At 41.4% G+C, this 23,000-nt stretch overlaps 2 protein-coding genes across 9 annotated transcripts in view; one reads left to right on the top strand and one right to left on the bottom strand.

The window, feature by feature from the left end:
* Positions 1–978, top strand: part of SLC4A5 (solute carrier family 4 member 5) — a 132,871-nt gene extending 131,893 nt beyond the window's left edge. For 5 of the 8 annotated variants that reach the window (XM_033948967.1, XM_033948965.1, XM_033948962.1 and 2 more), the window contains one exon: positions 186–978. In XM_033948967.1, the coding sequence (XP_033804858.1) occupies positions 186–342 (157 nt within the window). In that variant the 3' untranslated portion in view covers positions 343–978. The remainder of the gene's footprint in view (positions 1–185) is intronic. The other 3 variants (XM_033948968.1, XM_033948966.1, XM_033948963.1) reach the window with 1 other exon arrangement.
* Positions 979–4,807: 3,829 nt separating this feature from the next.
* Positions 4,808–23,000, bottom strand: part of MTHFD2 (methylenetetrahydrofolate dehydrogenase (NADP+ dependent) 2, methenyltetrahydrofolate cyclohydrolase) — a 34,956-nt gene continuing 16,763 nt past the window's right edge. Inside the window, exons 3-8 of the mRNA XM_033950477.1 lie at positions 19,359–19,481; positions 18,587–18,739; positions 16,993–17,100; positions 13,245–13,337; positions 8,803–8,928; positions 4,808–6,438 (exon numbers count right to left, since the gene is read on the bottom strand). Of these exons, the coding sequence (XP_033806368.1) occupies positions 6,299–6,438; positions 8,803–8,928; positions 13,245–13,337; positions 16,993–17,100; positions 18,587–18,739; positions 19,359–19,481 (743 nt within the window). The 3' untranslated portion in view covers positions 4,808–6,298. The remainder of the gene's footprint in view (positions 6,439–8,802; positions 8,929–13,244; positions 13,338–16,992; positions 17,101–18,586; positions 18,740–19,358; positions 19,482–23,000) is intronic.

Genomic DNA, 23,000 nt, shown 5'->3' with positions numbered 1-23,000 from the left:
GGGATGATAGAAGGATCCAGCCATGAAGGATGAGGAGGGAGGGGTGAAATAGATAAAATGAAAGCAACTTTAAGAGGTCCTGGTCTCTTTCTGTGATTTTCCTTTCTATTTTGCATGGTCTTATTGACTGAGCCTGTACGTACTGTTATCTCAAACCATGTAATCATTCGCTGTCTGTTTTTCAGCATTACTCTTCACCTGAAGATTTCCTGTCCTTTGTCTCCTGCAGTCGGCTACCCTGAACTTCCACTGGGCACAGTACCACAAGTGAAGATTGAAATGGAGTCAGAGTATGACACAGACAAGCCCCCTAGAGACATGGACAGTGAGACCATGTTATAACACTCGCTTTAAGCCATGGGATTTGCATAGATCTAAAAACCACAGAATACTTTTTATATGGAATCAAAAACAATGTTCTGTATTTATTAGCGATAGAATAGAAATGCCAGCTGTCAAGGCTGTTGGGACATAAATTGGAACATCACATAACTTTGTTCCTGCTTGACTAAAGCGTTCATGTAATGGTAGAGAAAGACCAGCAAACCAGCGTCAAGACCACTTTAGCAAAGTCTAAGAATCTCACGTATGCATTTTAGAAAGTTTGAGGCAATTCCCTTAAATGGAAAAGGCTGAGCGCATAGCAAGGTTGGATTAAAACAAACCAAGAAATAATGGTAGTGAATGTCCACTGTTTTCCAGTGCCAATGTGAAAAAGCACTAGGGGCAGTACCAAGAATAGGTTAGAGCTTCCCCAGGTGTAGTTCAGCAGCTGGCAATAGACCTTTGGCTTAATCCTGTGTTCTGAATGCTTCAGAGGTTACATTTGTGATTTATAGAAACTTACTTATATCTGGTAAAGCACCCATCTGCATGATAGCTGTATTAAGGCAACTACTGTTCACCCAAGACAACTCCCTTCTTCTGACAGATGTGCAAATCCTCATTTGTGCCCAATAAAAAAAGGTTTGAATAATTTCCTAAAAGAGAAGTCTATAGGTCATTATTGAGATGGCTTAGGACAATCCACTGCTTATTTCTAGGATGAAATCGGTTTTACTACTTGGGATCTAGCTAGGTACTTGGGACCTGCATGGGCCACTGTTGGAAACTGGATACTGGGCTTGATGGACCTTCGCCCAATTATGCATTGGAAGAGATAGAGGTCATAAGTTGTGCTGTGATTGGCCTGCAATGGGAAGGCTGTAGAATCCAACCTCTCCCTCCCCACCCATGTGCCACACTGCTTTCTGCAGCCTATGAGATCACATTACACCCTAAGAACATTAATTCATCAGTCTAATAACAGATGTAGCTTTTACTGTGTTTTTGTGAGCTTGTTACAGTGTTGACATAAAGAGAGGTGAGCTGCCTCACAGGCATTACAATAAAGAGGGGTGAGCTGCCTCACAAGCATTACACCACAAGGGACACCACTCTGTGGGCAGCCTGTGGATCTACAATAAGAACAGACTGCTAGAGTACCTCTCCACTTTAACATGATCAGGCACATTTTAAAAACCCATGTTGGTATTAGCACTGCTGCTCCAGATCTGAGAGAGCTTAGAGAGGTTTTGGGCCTACTAAAGGATGTGTTTAATAACTTGTTGAAAAGTATAACAGGATTGGAGAAAGGCAAATTGGTCCCTTCTTACAAAAGGTGGTAACAAAGGTAAGAAATTACAGACAGATACAATAAGCTTTACACTCACTGTAGTAAAGGTAATGGAGATGCTACTGCAGGATTCAATGATAATCAAATATCTACAGTTCAATGAGTTACAATATCCAAGGCAATATGGCTTTACCTAGTGGCGTAGCAAGGTTAGGAGGTGCCCAAGGTGGGGAAACACCTCTGCCCTCTTTCCCATCCCACATCTTCCCCACCAAACGTCCACCTTCCCCCACGTTCCTGTTTAATTCTTCACCGGTAAAAGCATCATCTCCAACCTGCTGCCTGCGCCAGCCTCAGCTGTCCCTCTGGCATCACTTCCTGGTCCCGCTACCAGGAAGTGACTTCAGAGGGAGAGCTGAGGCCAGTACAAGCAGCAGGTTGGAGATGCTGCTGGCATCGATGAAGAGCCAAAGAAGTATGAAGAGGATGGCGAGGAGCCAATGCCTGGGGAGGTCCACCCCCACTCCCCCTTAAAATGCCACTGGTTATACCAAAAGCAAATTTTGTCAAATAATCTGATTGCTATCTTTGACTGGGTGACCAGAGAACTGGATCAAGGGCATGCTACTTAGATTTCTGCAAAACCTCTGATATGCTTTCTCATACAAGGCTCATAAATAAGCTGAATAGCTTGGGGATGGCATTCCAGGTGATAGACTGTATTATATATTGGTTGACTTATAAAAAGGCAGAGGTGGTGGTAAATCAAAATCACTCTGAGAAAAGAAAGGTGAGTAATGAAGTGCCTCAGTGTTCAGTACTGGGGCTGATTCTGTTCAGAATATTCATAAGTGGCATTGTCAAAAAAAGTTAGAAAGGTTAAAAGTTTGTCTTTTAGCAGATGACACAAGACTTGGGCCATCTAGTTTGTCCTTTCTGTTACAATGCCATTTCTTGCAACAACATCCCTTTGCATCACTTTCCAGAAACAACTCTTGCAAGCTTCATATCATGACTCTAGTAACACTCCTCTTTCCCCGCAGATCCCAGAACATCTGAGTGTCTAACCTACTGCATTCCGTTTTCCCTTTTACCATTATACATATTTTGTTATATACCTCCAGGAATCTTCTAGGGCAGGGGTTCTCAACCTAGTCCTTGGGACAAACCTAGCTATTCAGGTTTTCAGGATATACACAATGAACATGCAGGAGAAAGATTTGCATACAATGGAAGGTAGTGTATGCAAATTTATCTCATCCATAGTTATGGAGTGCAATTCAGGTTTAATAATTTACCCCCTCCTTTACAAAGCCATGCTAGCGTTTCTAGCACCGGTTGCCCAGTAACAGCTCCAACGCTCATAGAATTCCTATGAGCATCCAAGCTGTTACCGCCATGGCTGGCACTAAAAATGCTAGTGCGGCTTTGAAAAGGAGGGGGTAAATTAAGATTTGAATTTAAGTACCCAATCAGCAAGCGTTATGAGAATGTGGAATGTTTGTGTGTTTGGCATTTAAGGAAAAGGTATGTGAACGGGTAAAATAATTTAGCATGGGAATTGTAACCCATTTTTGATGGCTGTAAAGGAAGAAATAAAAGTAAAAGGTAAGATTTTTTGAAATAATTAAAATGTTATTAATGCAAGTGTAGGAGGAATTAATGGAAATAATTTAACATTCTAGGTGTAATAATGCTTGCCCTGAGAAACTCCTGATATGGTCTCAGCGCCTGAAGCCACTTTTTAGCGAAACACAATCTGTTGCTCATAATTGAAGCCAATTTACTAGTTAAGGGCTAGATTCACTAACACCCGAGTCTGTCTCCAATCCATTCCCGACTGCATGCAAGCCGACAAATTCACAAAAGGCCTGCATGCAAATGGGGATGATCGTTGACATGCTCTCTTCCCCCCCCCCCCCCCCCCCCCCGCCAAAGCCAGGATCACTAGAGAGCGATCCTGGAGCATGCGCAGACCCTGACAGTAGTGACAGGAGAAGCAGCCTCCTCTCACTGCTGTCCAGGGCTTCTGTTGGCTTTTTCCCCCCCCCCCCCTTTTTTTTTTTTTTTTTTAAATAGGCTGCAAAACATCCGGCCTATAAGAAAAAAAGCCTCCCAACCAGCACAGCAGCCCCCCCTCCCCCACCCCCACCCCCCTGACACACACTCCTGAGCAGCACGGCCCAAACAGACACCCCTGAACTTAAAGTTGGGAACAGGAGGGGTGCTCAGTCCCTCCTGCTCCATAGGCCTCCCTCCTGCGACCGGCATGCCCCCCTTCCCAACCGGCACAGCCCCCCCCAGCATCAAAATGTTGGCAGCAGCAGCAGCAGGGATGCTCAGTTCCTCCTGCTCTGTAGGCCTCCCACCCCCAGCCCGGCACCCTAGTACTTCTACATTGGGAGGAGGGGTGCTCAGTCCCTCCTGCTCCTCCAACTCCAGCGACACGTCTGCCTGGGCTTTAGGCCTGCCCTGGTGATGCACAGGGAGGAGCCTAAAGTCCAGATTTGCTCAGGCGCCTCAGGCTCCTCCCCCCTTGGGAGGGGCCTGAGGCACCTGAGCCAATCAGGGACTTCCTTAGGTTACTGACAGGTCTGCAGCAGTCAGGTTTGCCAATAGTAAAACCCGATTCAAAATAGCCAAGTAATTGTTAGCGAATCAATCGCTTGCTATTTTGCATGGGGTTTTACTAATTTGCATGGGAGGATTGGGATCAGATCGCTACAGGTGTTAGTGAATGGGGTTGGAGGGAATTCGGGTCGCAAAGGGCTCGCAAACGATCGGTTTGCTTAGTGAATTCCTGTTAGGTGTTTTTCATTTGCCCTCTAATAAATGCTAAATGTTAAATGCCATTCTGCCCATTGAATACCTATGGGTTACATGGTACTTAACGCACACTAATTTGTTAGCATGGCTTAGGGATTCTTTTAGCAAGTCATTTCAAGGATAACCTTTTTCTCTCTCTCTCTCAACTAGAACATTTTTCTCAGCAAGATCACAAATTTCAGGATATTTTCATCCTTCCAGATTAAAGGCACAATGACTGGTCCAAATGTACAACATGTTTTGCAACAGTAAAACCAAATATTCAAGGACAATGATCAGCCACAGAACTGCTGAAGTTATGTTAACTAATTACAACAGAAAAAAGAAGGCCGATTGACTTATCTGAACAAAAAAGATCTTCAAAAATCTGTTCAGTACTTTTATTACTGTCAGTTCATTCCTGTATATTCCTGTGCTTACAAACAGCTTTTTCAGTAAACATACCAGGTCTCATTTCCATTCAGGAAGATCCATATTTGTCGAATCAGAGCAAGGAGTTGCATTGTTTAGAGTATTACACATTGATTTAATCCCAGTGGGCCTCTGACAGTAAGCACCATATCCTCATACTTTAAAAAAATATCCCCCCCCCAATACAAGTGTCATTGCTTAAAAACTCAAAACTTTTACACAAAATAGGCAAAATAAATTCAGCTGGTATTAAGTTATACAGTAACATGTAGTTTGCATTTCCCAGAATGTCCTAACATTCTCTTCCTGTAAAAATATTTTGACCTAAAACAGCCTGTGCCCAAATAAGCCTTAACAATTTAACAACAATTTCTAGCCTGTATGGGCATTTGCTGTAAAACTTCAGAAGTTCCAAACCTTCATGGGAGAAAAGATAAGCAATTAGTAGGATCTTCCTACCAATTTTCGTACCTAATTGTCCTACCATCAGAAATGTCAAAATTAAAAACCTAAATAGTCCATGGCTTGCCATCAGCTAATCGCAGCAGGGGAATCCCCGATCAGCTGAGCTGGCAGGACTCCCTGAAACTGGGGCTTTGGGGCATCCTGCCAGCTCAGCAGATCATGGATTCCCCTGCCATAATCAGCTGAAATGAAGGAAGATCTGTAATTCCTCCATCTCACCGATTTCCTGAGCCCCCCTCCCACTGAGCCCCGATTCCTCTCTCTCTTCCTCCCATGCATCAATTCCACCCCACCCCCCGAATCTTTGTATGGAAAAAAAAAAAAAAAAAAGACAGCAGGGAGTGGACTTATCTCCTGCCAATTCTTCACCCAAAGACACAGGGGGGTGTGAGGGGATGAGACAGACAGACAATTTGTAGGAAGAGCTAGTGATAGGTTTGGAAACTACTGCTGCAAAAATCCCATAACCTGAAACAAAACAAAATCAATCCACCAATCTAAAATTGTGTCCATTTCCAGTGATCACCTACATCTTGCTTCCATTTCCTGAGCCAAAGTTAGGAACCCACTGCTCAGAACAAGAGACAGGTCTTAAACATTGAAAAATCATACATGATTTGCAGAATAAGGAAGTAACCTTCTATACCATGTGATATTAACACCATTTTTTTCTGAAACATGCTTTAGCACCTTAGCATTTGCAACAAGGACAATTTACTCTGCTCTACTACCAGTGCTGATTGCTTGGAGATGTTATTTGCATGTAGCTTAATGGAAATTATGGAAAAAAGCAAATTCTCCAGGAGTTATTACCCTGCATGAAGCAGCACCAAGACAAATGCTTCAAGCAGCTGTATAATAAATAATTGCTGATCTCTCTAGTTACTCACTTCTGTACAATAAATAAAAAATATTGCATTTCTATCGGCCTGTTTTGGGAGTTGGTTTGGAATGTTACGAGTCCGTGGTAATGAGGTGATATTAAACTGCTACAGCTTGTAGCTCCTGAGTTTTCAGCATCTTCTTAGCAGCAATGATTGTGTTCTTCATTAGCATGGCCACTGTCATGGGGCCAACACCCCCTGGGACTGGAGTGATGTAGCTTGCCTTCTTTCTAACACCTACAAGGATAAAAATGCAAATATGATCACCAGAATAATAATAATAACAGTTTATATACCACAGGACCATGAAGTTCTATGCGGTTTACAATGGTTAAAAGATGTTACAAATTAGGTAGAATTAATAAGGTTAGAAGCTAGTTATTAACAGCACTAGACAATGCTCCAAAGTTCTTATTCTGAGCAACGCAGGGACTGCAGTACTTTCTGAAGACTACAAGCTATTGTTTGTTTGCTCAAAAAGATGGAAAATTTAGTAGCATGAATTTGTCTTGTCTGCGCCAAAAATATATATTTTATATTTCCTCCTTTCTACTAGTTACAGTAGATTCTAAACCGGAACTTAAGCAACCAGAATGCTCAAGCAACCAGCAAAAATAATCAAAGAAATACTGTAATACTTGAAATAAAAATGAAAATAAAAATCAATTTCTGGCAAAAATTTAAATGTAAACTTGTCACGCCATACCCGAGTAGAAACATAGAAAAAAGCAGCAGAAAAGGGCTATAGCCCACCAAGTCTGCCCACGAGTACACCCACGATTTGACTACCACATCCGGTAGTTTGTCTGGAACAGTTTATGGTATGGCATAGTATGGTATAGCATTGGTTTGGCCTATTTTTAATAGTAACTCTCAAGCAACCAGAAACTACATTTATCCAGCATCTACCAATCACCATGGGTGCCAGTTAACTGAGAGTCTACTTATTTTAGTGTCCAAACTGCATTCACAAAGCTTCATCTTTTGGTAAAGTAAACATGGTGATTGTTCATTTGTCTGGTTAAGAATCCATTTAAATTTTCTTACTCAATTTCCAAAGATTTTGAAAAATATCCAACTTTAAATGACCATTTGAACCATATTTCCTTCCTCAATGTGCACTGCAAATTCCTAAAACATTAGCACTTGGCACTTTAAAAAAAAAGTTTCACAAGCTTTACTCTAGTCAGATTATTGCAATTCATTTGTAGCTACCAAATAATTTAACAGCATTGCACATTGTTCACAATGCAGCTGACTGGTGACTGGAGTTTCTTTTAAAACATTTCTCAATGCTTGGTTGGCCTACAATTTGCTTTCTAGAGTATGAAGAAAGTTTTAAGATGCTGACTTATCAGGTCTTGTGTGGAGAGGCCTTATAATTTGAATTCTATCTCATAGATTTATAAAAATTCAGGACCACTGAGGTCTAAAGATACAAAACTATACTTTATATCCCTTCAGATAGCCCTCTCAGAAACCTGCCACCATGAATTCTCAGTTCATCCAAAAAAAATGAAACTGCCAGTAGAACTGAGAATATCAATTTCAGAAGTGATTGAAGGCATGTTTTTAGACAGTTTTCTGTAATTGACTGAATACTTATAATTTATAGGCCTTTTGAGAGTTTAAGAGATGGACAGGGAAGCATGAATTGTTGGGATCTTACTGAGATATGAATGCAATTTGGTGTCAAATTGGTTTAGCAAAAATTTAAGCAGGGATATGAGAGACACTGTTTCAATGTCTGAATATAGCTGTGCAAGGTATTAATTATGTATTTTTTGTGACCCGCTCAGAATTATGGATGCAGTGGAATGGATTACAAATTAAAATTCTGGAGTTTTAGCTTGTTTTTTCAAATGCTAAGGTAGATTAAAATATTAACTCAGATAATAGTTCCTTTCCCCACCCACCTTAAGTGGCAAGAAGAGAAAGTGATTTGCCTGTCACAAGGTGATAGTGTGATTTAACACCTGCTCTCATCCTATTAAGTATAACTACTATGCCACACTACCTGAAAAATTAGATAAAAATATGATGATGAAATAGGTCCTTACTTTCATTAGCCTTAAGTAAAGAAATTCACAACCCTTTACTTTAAGAAATGGGGGCCATTGGAAAAATATTGTGATGAATAGACATCGTTCTTTGCTGTTCCTTTTCTTTTCTTTCTTAATTTTATTCTGGCACACTCAAGGGGGGAGGGTGGGATTGGGATGTATTTAAATATGAGATGTTATAATATTGTGGTATATTATTGATTATTCTATTTTAATTGAACATGGGATGAAGGGGGAGGGTGAGAATTTTACATTATTATAGTTCATATGTTAGATAAGTACAGTGCTATATTGAAATTATTTTTATAATACATGTTTTATGCACTGATTGTATGAGTTGAAAATGAATAAAGATTTTGGGGAAAAAAAAGAAAGGGACTCACTAAAAAATGAAATCATATAGCCAGTTCTTGAATTTCAGGAAATCCACAGCCAGAGTAGACAATTCAGTGTTTTCATCATTTTTGCTTTTCTTAACTGAACATTACCTGCGAGGTCCACCAATGTAAGGTATCAGGCATAGTTCAACTCATCTTACCCTCAAAATCAACATCTCCCACCAGCTTTGGTTTCCCAGTGACTGGACATTGCACACAGTTTATTCCCACATCAATGACTGCAGCACCTTCCTTAATCATATCAGCTGTGATCAGATTAGGGATACCTACATTTGGAACAGAAGAAGTCAGTGATACTACTCAACTAACTGGTGAAATGAAATTAAAACCTCCCATAACCAGAGAATAAAACAAAAGGCTTCCTAAGTCTATAAATGGGCTTACTGAACTCCATCAATAAGAGGGCACAGGAGTTCAGCAATGAACAGCAGCAAATAAAGCAGTTATTTCCATCCAGTTTTCAAAACAGCCACACAATGAATATGCAAGAGAAATTTGTATATACATTGCTGTAATCCTGAAAAACCAATTAGCTTGATGTGTCTTCAGGAAAGGGTCAGAAAACACTATGGACAAGGGGCTAGATTCTCAAAAATCTGCGTAAAAAGCCAATGGGCTACAGTCACAACAGTTATAATACTGATTTTAAAAAAGCAAATCATTCTCCAAAAATGCTCATCCAAATGAGTTTGGCGGAGAGTAACGAAAATTTGTTAAGTTTGCATGTGTTTGTCGCTTGTGATAGCGATGGGCACATGTGCAGAATAAATGCAAAAAAAAAAAAATCGAGTCTTCAGGACAAGTAACCCTCCACCTGACAGCAGAAGAGATGCCCACTACACCCGCTGCTAACATACCCACAAACACCCCTCCCAACACTCATGCTCTCCCACCACCAGGCAACACCATGCTCCTCGCTTGCAGAGGGAGAGATGCCCAATCTCTCCTGCTGCCAAGAAACACCTGCCCAACCCCCCTCGACAGCGGGAGAGATGCCTACACTCTCCTGCTGCCATGCAACACCATGCCCTCTCCCCCTTACCTTGGTTAGATGGTTGGCTGGACGGATGCCTACTCCCTCTAGCCAGAAAGTAAGGCTTGACAGCTCAGACCACTCACAATGCAAATTAAAATAATAATAATTAAAAAAAAAAACCAACAAATTGAAGTTCAGCAGCAGTTCAGCATACTTTCTCCTGCTGCGTTGCTGACATTAACTCCACACCCTCCCAGCAGTGGGAGAGATGCCGCCAAGAAACACCCCCCCAACCCCTTCGGCAGCGGGAGAGATGTCCATGCTCTCCTGCAGCCACGTAACCCCCCAATGCCTCCGACTCCTACCCTCTCCCCCTTACCTTGGTTAGATGGCTGGCCTACTCCCTCCGGCCAGCTTGCCGGCCTTTTCAAAATGGCAGACCTTCTCCTCCCCGGTGCATCCTGGGATGCACCGAGGAGGGACCTGAGGCTCTGATTGGTCAAGGTTGTTTAAGGCTCCTCCTAAGGGTGAGGCCTTATGCGTCTAGGCCAGGGGTCCCCAAAGTACCTCCTTGAGGGCCGAATCCAGTCGGGTTTTCAGGATTTCCCCAGGGAAGAAAAGGGTACATTAAGGAAGATAAACAAATTGCGGACAAACTAAATTCCTTCTTTGAGTCTGTCTTTACGGAGGAGGATACTGCAAAAATACCAGAGGCAATGAAAGTGTTTAATGGAGTAATAGAAGACAGCCTCACCACAGTTGAAGTGGAGTTGGACCAGATATACTACCAGATCGACAAACTTAAGTGACAAATCCCCTGGACCGGATGGAATTCATCCGAGAGTCTTAAAAGAATTGAAGATTGAAATCGGAGAGTTATTGCAAAAACTCACCAATCTGACAATCAGAACTGGACAGATACCAGATGACTGGAAGATAGCGAATGTCACGCCAATTTTCAAAAAAGGATCGAGAGGAGAACCGGGCAACTACAGACCAGTGAGCCTTACGTCTGTCCCTGGAAAGATGGTTGAAGCACTGATCAAGGATAGTATAGTCCGGCACCTAGATACACACGACTTGCTGAAACCCAGTCAACATGGGTTCAGGAAAGGGAAATCATGTTTAACGAATTTGCTTCAATTTTTTGAGACCGTGAACAAGCAAATTGATAGTGGAATGCCGGTGGACATAATTTATTTGGACTTCCAGAAAGCATTCGACAAAGTTCCGCATGAAAGACTTCTCAGGAAACTACAAAGCCATGGAATAGAGGGAGATATACAAAGGTGGATAGGCAAATGGCTGGAAAACAGGAAGCAGAGAGTGGGCATAAATGGGAAGTTCTCAGACTGGGAGAAAGTGACTAGTGGTGTGCCCCAGGGCTCGGTACTTGGGCCGATTCTATTTAATATATATATCAATGACCTGGAAGGCGGAATATCCAGTGAGATCATTAAGTTTGCAGACGACACAAAGCTATGCCGGGAAATCAGATCGCAGGAAGATAGCGAGGAACTCCAGAGCGACTTGTATCAGCTAGAGAAATGGGCAGAGCAATGGCAGATGAAGTTCAACGTGGAGAAATGCAAAGTAATGCATTTAGGTAGTAAGAATAAGGAACACGAGTATAGAATGTCAGGAGCAACTCTGGGTAAGAGCGAACAAGAAAAGGACCTGGGTGTACTGATAGATAGGACCCTGAAGCCGTCGGCACAATGTGCGGCAGCGGCAAAGAAAGCAAACAGAATGTTGGGCATGATAAAGAAAGGAATCACGAGTAGATCGGAGAAAGTCATAATGCCGCTTTATAGAGCAATGGTCAGACCACACTTGGAATACTGTGTACAACATTGGTCTCCCAACCTAAAGAAGGATATAAAACTGCTGGAGAGGGTGCAGAGACGAGCAACGAAACTAATAAGAGGTATGGAGAAATTGGAATATGAGGAACGACTCAAGAAACTAGGATTGTTCTCCCTTGAGAAGAGGAGGCTGCGAGGGGACATGATAGAGACGTTCAAAATACTGAAAGACATCGATAAAATAGAGCAGAAAAACAAATTATTTACATTGTCCAATGTGACACGGACAAGAGGACATGGTTTGAAGCTAAGGGGTGACAAGTCCAGGACAAATGTCAGGAAGTTCTGCTTTACGCAGCGAGTGGTGGACGCATGGAATGCTCTTCCACAGGAGGTTATTAAGGAATCCACTGTGCTAGGATTCAAAGGCAAATTAGATGCACATCTCCTTATGAGAGGCATAGAGGGATATGGGTGATTAGAACAATCAGGTGTATACCTGACTGGGCCTCCGCGTGTGCGGATCGCCGGACTCGATGGACCATGGGTCTGATCCGGAGATGGCAATTCTTATGTTCTTATGTTCTTATATTCATTGGGGAAATCCTGAAAACCCGACTGGATTCGGCCCACAAGGAGGGACTTTGGGGACCCCTGGACTAGGCCAATCAGAGTCTTAGGCTCCTCTCCAGATGCACTGGGGAGGAGCCTAAGACTCTGGCTCAGATGCATAAGGCTCCACCCAAAGGAGGGGCCTTAAACAACCAGTGCCAATCAGAGCCTTAGGCCCCTCACCAGTGCATCCCAGGATGCACCAGTGAGGGGAAGATTCGCCATTTTGAAAAGGCGGGCAAGCTGGCCGGAGGGAGTAGGCCAGCCATCTAACCAAGGTAAGGGGGAGAGGGTAGGAGTCGGAGGCATTGGGGGGTTACGTGGCTGCAGGAGAGCATGGACATCTCTCCCGCTGCCGAAGGGGTTGGGGGGGTGTTTCTTGGCGGCATCTCTCCCACTGCTGGGAGGGTGTGGAGTTAATGTCAGCAACGCAGCAGGAGAAAGTATGCTGAACTGCTGCTGAACTTCAATTTGTTGGGGTTTTTTTTAAATTATTATTATTTTAATTTGCATTGTGAGTGGTCTGAGATGTCAAGCCTTACTTTCCTGTCAGTGCTTGTGCCAATCAGTGTCCAGGCACTGATCAGAAAGTAAGAAAACGACAGCTCAGACCTGTAGGTAAATTTTGTATGCAAATGTGGTACAACCAGGTTAGAGAATCACTTGGCATGATTTCAATATTGATGACTTGGTTGCACTACATTTGCTTGGCAGTATCAGACTGCTAGAAAACTTGAAGAAGACCTCCCTAAATCATTTTGATAATCCGCCGCTAAAATACATGCACAATAAATCAGCAGGAGCCTATTTAGCAACCATTTTTGGCTAATTCAAAAAGAGCACTAAAAAGTTTGTATGCAAATGATTCACACTGGAGGTTCATCGTAATCCCTGTCTCTCCCATCTGATTGATCGCTGTAAGATCAACTCTCACACATGCGCAGAGCTGACAGGGGAAGCCCAAACAGCTGAGAGGCAGGGGAAGCCCTGAAAGTAGCCTCCTGCCACTCAGCTGTTCAGGGCAAGGAAACTTTTTTTTAATGGGCACAGATGCTGTGTATGTTATCAATATATAGTGGCCTCTCCCACTTTTGGAACAAGTAGCTAAATTTCCTGGAGTACCAGCTATCTTGTCTATGAGTGGCAACATATCCTTTCTGCTTTTGTTAACTACATGCAAATCACTTACCTGCAGCTGCTACTACAATATCTGCCAGCTTAGTGTGCTGCTTTAACTGCTCCTTGGGAGTATAGCGGTGCGATATCGTAACTGTTGCATCTCCTGTAAATATAATTTTTCAAAGCTATTTTCAAAGCTCTCATTTATGCAATTTCAAAAATACTCAAAAATCCAGTTGTGGAACAGAACATATTGTTAACTATTAACAAAAATGATGGGACCTGCTCAAAATCATACAACATTCCAGATAAACGCAAAATAAGGCAGGGCCAAGAAAAAAGGGCTACAGGAGAATTAGTAACCCACCATAAAAAAAGGTTATAGATAACTTGCTACCACAAGTCAGTTGGAAGACTATGACAAATAGCCTCTGTATCAAGAAACAGACATCTGAGTGTAGTGAACACACAAGTTTTACCCCAATACTTGAAACACAGACAAGGAAATTGGAGGAAAAAAGATGCACTTTGATTTTCAAGGGAAAACTATTCTTCACAGTTGGAAAGATTTTTGCTAGGATAGGAATTAGATATGATAAGACCATTGGAAGGTGTTAGAATTTAAGGGAGAATTTGAAACCATGCTAGGAAGATTAATGCTAATCCAAAATACTGTGGTCCGTTTAATTTTTGGATGTAAAAAACAGGAACATGTTATCCCTTATTACCGTCAGCTGCACTGGTTGCCAATGGAAGCAAGAGTACTTTTCAAATTTGCTTGTATTTGCTATAAGATATTATTTGGATTAGCTCCATTATATCTTTTCTCTTATTTTGAATTGTACTGTTCGACTAGGTCTACTTGGCGTACTGGTTTATTCATTTTTCCTAATCCCAAAAATTGCCATTATAAAAAGTATTTTGATCGATCTTTGGCTTATCAAGCAGGTAAAGTTCAAGTATGGTTAAACGATTTGATTCAACAATCTGCATCTTATTGCTCTTTTAGAAAACTAGTTAAGACCTATTTGTTCAAAAATTTGTTACTTGTTTAATGACTATGTTATAGTTTCATACTGTATTTTTCACAATTGAAATACTGGACTTTGCTTTTTTGAGTGATTTGTATCATCACTAGAATGTTCAGTCCTTTTCTTCCGTGAACCGCCTAGAACTTTTTGGGTTTTGGCGGTATAGAAAAATAAAGTTATTAGACCTATTGGATTTGACAAATATTCTTGAAACATCAGAATCGGAACAAATTAGTGTAGCAATTGGCATTACAATCAGATAGAGAGTGGTTATTGAAAATGTTTTTTAAACATAAAGATGTCTTATTTCTTAATCAAAAAATTAGAATGTATCCAGATGTTTCTAGAATAACTCAAAGAAAGAGGAAACAATTTCTGCTTTTGAGACCCCAGGTTTTAAAACTGGGAGCAACTTTTGTATTAAGATTTCCTTGCAAATGTTTGGCTAATTTTAAAGGAATTAGGTATATTTTCTTTGAGTCTACGCAATTGTCTAGGTTTATTGTTGATAATGCAGTGGTAATAACGAGTACCCCTACCAATAGACAAGTGTAATGCTCATATTTGGAACTTTGGGACTATTTCAGACTGTTTTCTTTATTTTCCTGGAAAATTAATTACTAAGTGGTAATAATATCCGACTATTTGTAACTCCCTCCTTATTAATAGTAGACTAATCTACTAATATTTTCCTCATTGAAACCTATTAAGAAATTATTTCTTGTAATACTGTTATTTTCAATATGATTTGTGATCGTAAAAAAAAAACCTGAAATTCAATAAAGAATAAATGACAAAAAAAAAGAAAAAGAAAGTTATTATTATTATTATTATTACTACTACTACAAGAACAGTTAGCTACACTAACGGCACCCCCTCCGAAATGACGGAGGTGATTAGTGGAGTACCACAGGGCTCAGTCTTGGGCCCAATCCTATTCAACATCTTTATAAGAGACTTGGCAGAAGGGCTTCGAGGTAAAATAACATTATTCGCCGATGACGCCAAACTGAGTAATGTAGTGGGCAAATGCACAACAGACGAAGATTCAATGCCCGACAACATGATGCACGACCTACTCCTACTGGAGCGATGGTCTAGGACATGGCAACTCAACTTCAATGCCAAAAAATGCAAAGTTATGCACCTGGGCAGCCAGAATCCATGCAAGTCTTATACCCTTAATGGCGAGATCCTAGCAAAAACGGTAGCAGAACGAGACTTGGGGGTAATCGTCAGTGAGGACATGAAGTCTGCCAATCAAGTGGAGCAGGCTTCGTCCAAGGCAAGACAAATCATGGGCTGCATACGAAGGGGTTTCGTCAGTCGTAAGGCGGAAGTCATTATGCCATTGTATAGATCCATGGTGAGGCCCCACCTGGAATACTGTGTGCAATTCTGGAGGCCGCATTATCGCAAGGATGTGCTGAGACTGGAGTCGGTGCAAAGAATGGCCACCCGGATGGTCTCGGGACTCAAGGATCTACCATACGAAAAACGGCTTGACAAATTACAGCTATACTCGCTCGAGGAGCGCAGAGAGAGGGGAGACATGATTGAGACGTTCAAGTATCTTACGGGCCGCATCGAGGCGGAGGAAGATATCTTCTTTTTCAAGGGTCCCACGACAACAAGAGGGCATCCGTTGAAAATCAGGGGCGGGAAACTACGAGGTGACACCAGGAAATTCTTTTTCACTGAAAGAGTGGTTGATCGTTGGAATAGTCTTCCACTACAGGTGATTGAGGCCAGCAGCGTGCCTGATTTTAAGGCCAAATGGGATCGGCACATGGGATCTATTCACAGGGCAAAGGTAGGGGAGGGACATTAAGGTGGGCAGACTAGATGGGCCGTGGGCCCTTATCTGCCGTCTATTTCTATGTTTCTATGTTTCTATTTTCTTAACTTAAAATGCCAAGTTTTCTGTGATATAGGCTTATATACTGTAGTTATGTATTCATTTTCTTGTTTTAATTGGAAACTTAGGGGCCTTTTTACTAAAGTTTAGCACACATTAATGGACATCAGTGTGTGCTAAGTGCTATTTAGCCCATAGGTATGCAATAAGATATGCAGCATTTAGCACACACTGTCTGTTAGAACATGCTAAGCTTTAGTGAAAGAGCACCTTAAATTATTTAACAAAAAAATGATACACATCAAGCTACAACCTATGGTCATTTATATAAAAGCTTTGTGCTGCACTGTGTAGCTCTAGAAAAATTTAGAAATATGGGATCTTGCTTCTTAACACCCGATATGCAGTCTACTCCAGGCAGAACACCAGCCAGGAAATTCACCCTGTTCGTCACTGGGCCTCTTTCACACACCTCCTTAATATAAGAATCAAATCCTCCAGTGGTCTCAGCCCCTTGAAGTCCCACAACTACAAAATGTGCTCCACTATTAAAGTTGCCTCAGTGCTATCTACCACTGCAACTCATTCACAAAGCTGAGATGCTGCAATGCTTCTGGGTATGAGGCGTCTCCAGTAATCTAAGCTCAGTGTTACATGTGACAAAGCTCAATCTGACCAGGCCAGAGGCCTGAAATTCCAGTTCTCTGTGAAGTGAAGCTAAAAAAAACCAGTGCTAGAAGGATGTTTCAAAGCTGAGGGAGGCCTCACTTCAGCAGGTTAAAATTTGGTCTCTCTCTTGCACTACCCCCATATTGGAAAAGGAAGCCAAATGTAAGATTTGCAAACTCACAGCAGTGATGCCTCTGTGCCATTTTTTCCCTCCTTTTAACAAAGCCACAAATATGTTACTTAAGTTGGGTTAGTCTTACCTCCAGGGCGCTCATGTCCACCATCTGTGTGTAGCAGCATTGCAATAGGCATCCCCACATTCTTTGATCTACCAGCCACAACAACATTCTTCCCTAAGGTTGGGATTCCTAAGGATCAAAAAATTGAACACATACTATCAATCTACAGTTGGGCAGTCATTGGCATACAAGCATTGTTGAAGTGCACCATGATTAGCATTTCCTTATGCTCTATTAAAGAATTGTCCCTCTTAACTGCCCAGTATCTTAGTACATAACTGAAATGTAACATGTCACACATTTATTGTCTGCTTAAAGACTCGCATGCATAAAGGATATAGATTCTTTAAATTAGGGACTTCCCACACTTGTCCTGATGACTCCATTGCTAAACACTAGAGACCCAGCATTAACAGATTTTCTCATGGATATTCATGTATCATGAAATTAACCGGCTGTGGGGTCCTAAGACATACTCGGGTTAGGGCTTTCCAAAGAAGCATCCACTTTTTTTAAGGAAGACTGTAAAACATCATAAGGAGATCTTTTTTCTTTGTAAATCTTTAGTCATTTTCATCTCTTACAACAAGTGTATAATAATCAATCAAAATAATTTTTACAAATCACTTGACAATCTTACTTATAATCATTAAAGTATAAAAGAATCACTTCCCACCCACCCTACCCAATAACACTAAATCAGTTATCAAATATTATATTACCCAATCCCACCCCACCTATATCTAATATAATAACAAGGTGTTTAAGGTGTCTGATCATTAGAATATGTAATCAATGGCCCCCAAATCTTTTTAAAATTATGATAATTTCCTTGCTGTATAACAAGCACCCTCTCCATTTTATAAATATGACAAACTGAATTCCACCAAAAGGTATAATTAAGTTTAGTATAATTCTTCCAATTTCCAGTAATATGTTGAATGGCAACCCCCGTCAGTATTAATAAAAGTTTATTATTATTTGCTGAAATTGGACTCTTAAATCTCATAGATGTACCAAATAATACAGTATCATATGAAAGGGCAACATGATTTTCTAACAATGAATTGATTTGGGACCAAATTAACTTCCAAGGCATCATAAGGAGATCTTAAAAGCCACAGTATAGCTGCAGCTATGTACTCTTCTACATTCTGCTACAATAAGTTAACAATGCAAAATCCATGAGAAGACATGTTCATTAAGGGCGACCACTCTTTATTAGACTTGTACCCCTTATTGGTAAGAGTTATATATAGTATGATGGATTTTGCATTTTCTGTTTATAAAATTTTCAATAGAAAGATTTTTTTAAATGAATAAGTGGACAATGCATCAGTTAGTCTTTGCTATTATTATGGCTTCACTGCAAATAATCAAAATTACTTCTTACTCAATTTGTTGATAGGAAATTTGCACAAGGGAAGTATAAGTAAATTCAGCCTTAGAATGCTTCAATTATCTAGTTTCTCTGCTAATATCTGTATAGCTAACCTTGACCCAGTTAGAAGGGATGCATGAAATAAAGCTTTCTACAAGTCATAGCTTCCTGAAACCAAAAGTCAGCCATGAATTTGCACTAGACCCACATTAAGGTATATTAAAAAGTTCCTACCTGTTCTCTTGATGATCTCCCAGACACCCCAGGGGGTTGCTGGCAGCATAGAGTACTGGTCTAGGCACATACGACCCACATTTACCACATGAAAACCATCCACATCCTTCTCAGGAGTCACAGCATTGCAGACCTTTCTCTCATCAATATGCTCTGAGAAAACACACCACCAATAGACTGCATTATAAGAAGTGAACTATTGAATAATATGAGAACTACAAAAAAAAATTAAAAAAAATGCAGAGGCCCTCATCCAGCATGAAGCCAGATGAAACTGGCAAGTAAAAGGCAAACTAAAATATATTTCAGCAAAACTGAGCATGTGACATTTCTCCCTCGCCACTAAATTCAGTTCTTATAAATGACAATAACAAAACCTTATTTCAACAGAACAGGATGTGGCTTCACATGCAAAGCAAATGATGACCTAGGCATGTCAGTGGTTTAGAGCATTGCACAGGGACAGCTGGTGACTTCCTTAACTCAGATGCTTAAGTCTCAGTACTGCCACTTGCTATGAGATCTTAGGCAAGCCACTGGAAAACTGGAACAGAGGAGTGCAGTGGCCTCAGAATCAGGTTGGATTCCCACTGCAACTCCACTGGGCAAGTCACTTAACCCTCCATTGCCCCACGTACAAAATAAGCACCTGCATATAATATGTAAACAATTGTAACCATCCCCTTTCCATTTGTCAAATGCCTTCTGAAAATCAGAGAAAACAGTAAGAAAATGTTTGCTTTCAAGTTGTTGATCCAATAAATCACCTTACCAGGTAAGGGCAGCTGTACCAGAAGGCCATCTACCTTGTCATTATTATTTAACTTGCTGATCAGATCAAGTAGTTCCTCTTCTGTGATGGAGGCTGGTTTCAAGATGGTTTCACTGCTGATTCCTGGAAATTTTACCAAATGGAGTAATTAGTTTAAGATAACAAGCACATCTAAAATGGACCCTGTACTAAGATCAGAGCACAAAACAGAAAAATGACCACAGGACATGTAATGTAATAAATGATTTGGTTCTTTATTTCAGAAGCAACAGAAGATCAATGAAGTGGAGAGCAATTGGCCCTGTCTTCTGGCCCAAGGCTCTTAGATCCATTCCTTTTGACTGGGACTTGACTTATCAGCAGAATGTCAAATAATGCTGTGAAATGGCTTTTCAGAATATGAAATTTAGGGTAACTTCATACATGGTGGCAGTTTTAGGACCAGCCCAAATGTTATCATTATAGAAAATTCCTTCCTAAAGCTAAAAATACTTAAAAGTAGCTATAGAAAAGATTATCTCAGATGTCCCTTTTTCTTTCTTTGTACAAAATTAGGAATGAGTACGTTTGCAGTTCAATTAGTACCAATCCAGTGTGCACTAATTGACAACAGCCATCTTGCTCTAGCTTTTGCTGTCCCTTTCTCTTCAGTGCTTCACTGCCTTCCCAAGCCATCACTGCCTAACCATATCTACCCAGGTACCATATTTTTCGCTCCATAAGACACACTTTTTCCCCAAAAAAAGTGGGTGGAAATGTAGGTGCATCTTATGGAGCGAATATAAATTTTTTCCGTACCTTTTTTAAATTCTTGTGGTCCAGCGCTGTATCGGCAGCAGATTTCCGGACACCTGCCCCTCCCTCGCTGGATGGCTGCCTTCTCATCTCTTGCAGCAGAGCGGCACACAAGGCAGGCGCAAACTTTTCACGCTCCTGCCTGGCCTTGCACCACTCCCTGAATGGCTGCCGTCAGTTCTCACGGGGAAGGGGCTGCCTACCACTAGACCTGCCATGTGCCTGTCCCAGCCAACCACTAGAGGAGGGGAGGGAGATGGGACAGGGTATATATACTGTATATAGAAAAATACAGTACTTTATGACCTGGATTAGTCATTGTCCAACAGGATATAGGGCTCAGTCAAGTCTAGAAAACATTCAAATCCATGAGGATTTATTTTGTATAGTTCTAAGGCAGCAGACTATTGGCCATCTACCCTGTCTAGCAATACTTAGGTGACTATCTGATAACCCACCCAAATGATGGTATTAATTGCATCATAGCATCAAAATCAAATGCAAAAGATGTAAAAGTTTGAGATAACAGTAACAAAATTCCAGAGCATTTCTGCTCAGTAATTAAAATACTTGGTAAGGTAGTTTTCAGAGATAGTGCTACACAGTGGTAATTAGTGTACTATAAATTAAATGTTTCAATATTCAGTCATTGCCAACAGCACACACGCTCGTATTAACCCTGAAAGCCCAACAAACAAGCCTCAGACAGTCTTATCAAATCACTACATGACCTCAAATTCTTTGCACAGAAAAATGCTCCCACAGGACATACCTAAAACTACATAAAACGGAACTCTGTCTTATCTGCTGCAGCTTACAATCATTGTCCAACTGATCTTAAACTTGATTAAAGAAAACTAATGAACTTGATGCATTACAGCAAAATCTGTCCACCGCATTCCCTCGTTTATCAAGTTGCACACTAGGGATAAAGCCTAATCTTTAAGTGTACAACTGCATATAATTAAATGGGTGGCCTCAGAACAAAACGGGTTTTGGAGCATAAGAACAGCTTTCTCCAAATGTATCAAGTGGCACCTAGAAGAATGAAATCATTCCATCGCTGAAAATCCTGAAAACAAACATTGAAATAATGCAAGGACAGCTCAAGCAGGATTTGGAAGCCTAAGGGAATTTTGGAATCCAAACTGTATTTTTGCATTAGTTAAGGGGACTCAAGCACCAGCATATAAAACTGAGTGAGATTCATTTCCCTAAACACTTAACTGCATGAGCCAATATGTAGCAAATAATTTAGGGCCAAACTCTTTAAACAGCGTCCCGATAATAAGCAGCCAACTCCTGCCTAACCAGCCAATCGGAACGCACGTTTAAAAAAACAAAACCAAACAAAAAACCCTTCCAAGGCAGGCCGCCTACATTATAGGTGTCTCTGGAAACCTAGGGAGGCGCTTAGGCCCACCTAAGCTCATCTAAAGCTAGGCGTGGGCGTGCCTTGGCCCAAAGTAGCCCTAAGCAGCCCTACGCGCCTCCCTAGACCTGCGGTAGATGCCTACAATGTAGGCCAGCAAAATGCTGAGCTTATCGTGGCAAGGGATCTCCCTACCGCGATAAGTATAGTTGCCGCAGCCACCAGTCCCTCCCCCCACTTGAACATCGCTGGCAGGAGGGATGCTCTCTCCCTTGTGCCAGAACCCCCACCCCCATGAACATCACCCTAAGAGAGTAAAAGGAGAAATTAGGTTCTTACCTGTTAATTTACTTTCTTTTAGCCTCTCCAGCCCAGCATAGGCATCTTACAAGCAGGTTATATCTCATCATTACCAGCAGGTGGAGACAGAGACAAACTTTGGAACGGTACTTAATAGGTTACTCCCCCTAATTACCTCAATCTGCTGAATAGCCAAGCAGAACAAAAAACTGTAAACAGAAATAAACAAGACTCTGAACAGGAGTAACAACTAATATACCTGAATGCTGTTGGAAAATGCAAAGGAGAGATCCCAGCAAGAAAATGTCCCCAAAGATCGCCAGCCAAGTCACAGCTGCTTGTTCTTCAATTCTCCCCGGCCCTAGAAAAATACTAGAACCTGCAGAAAAAAAAATCTGCATGCGCAACACCCACAAGAACAACACGACAATAGACAGGGTGGGTCCTATGCCAGTCTGGAAAGGCTAAAAGAAAGCCAATTAGCAGGTAAGAACCTAATTTCTCCTTCTTTAGCAACTCTCCAGACCAGCATAGGCATCTTACAAGCGGGACTTACAAAAGCAGTCCCCATTATGGGTGGACCCCCGAGGGTCCGACACCAGAACACACTAAAACACCACGTCCCGACACACTTGAACGTCCACACAATAGTGTCTGACAAAAGAATACAAGGAAGACCAAATAGTAGCCTTACAAATATCCACTGGAGGCACTAGCGAAGACTCAGCCCAAGAAGCCGCCTGACCCCTAGTGGAATGAGCCTTGATAAATACCAGAACAGGCTTCTTCTGAAGAAGGTATGCAGAAGCAATAGTCTCCTTGATCCAGCATGCAATGGTAGCCTTGAAAATGCCATCCCCCTTACGAGGACCGACTAAAAGGACAGAGACGATCTGACTTTCTGATCATCTGGGTCCTTTGGACATAAGAGCAAAGAACCTGAGAAACATCCAACTTGCACAACTGATTCTGCTCTGCAGATCTGTCCCAAGAACCCAACATCGGGAGGACCACTGACTGATTGACATGAAAAGGAGAAACTGCCTTAGGCAGAAAGGAAGAACAGTCTGCAAAATAACCTTAGAAAACTCCAGGAATGGAGACCTACAAGAGAAAGCCTGCAATTCAGAAACACGTCTAGCAGAAGTAATTGCCACCAAAAAGACATAACATAA

The sequence above is a fragment of the Geotrypetes seraphini genome, chromosome 6 (assembly GCF_902459505.1).
Source record: "Geotrypetes seraphini chromosome 6, aGeoSer1.1, whole genome shotgun sequence".
Classification (NCBI taxonomy): Eukaryota; Metazoa; Chordata; class Amphibia; order Gymnophiona; family Dermophiidae; genus Geotrypetes; species Geotrypetes seraphini.
The sequence above is the reverse complement of the archived record's forward strand: the minus strand, read 5'-3'. Positions and strand labels throughout refer to the sequence as shown.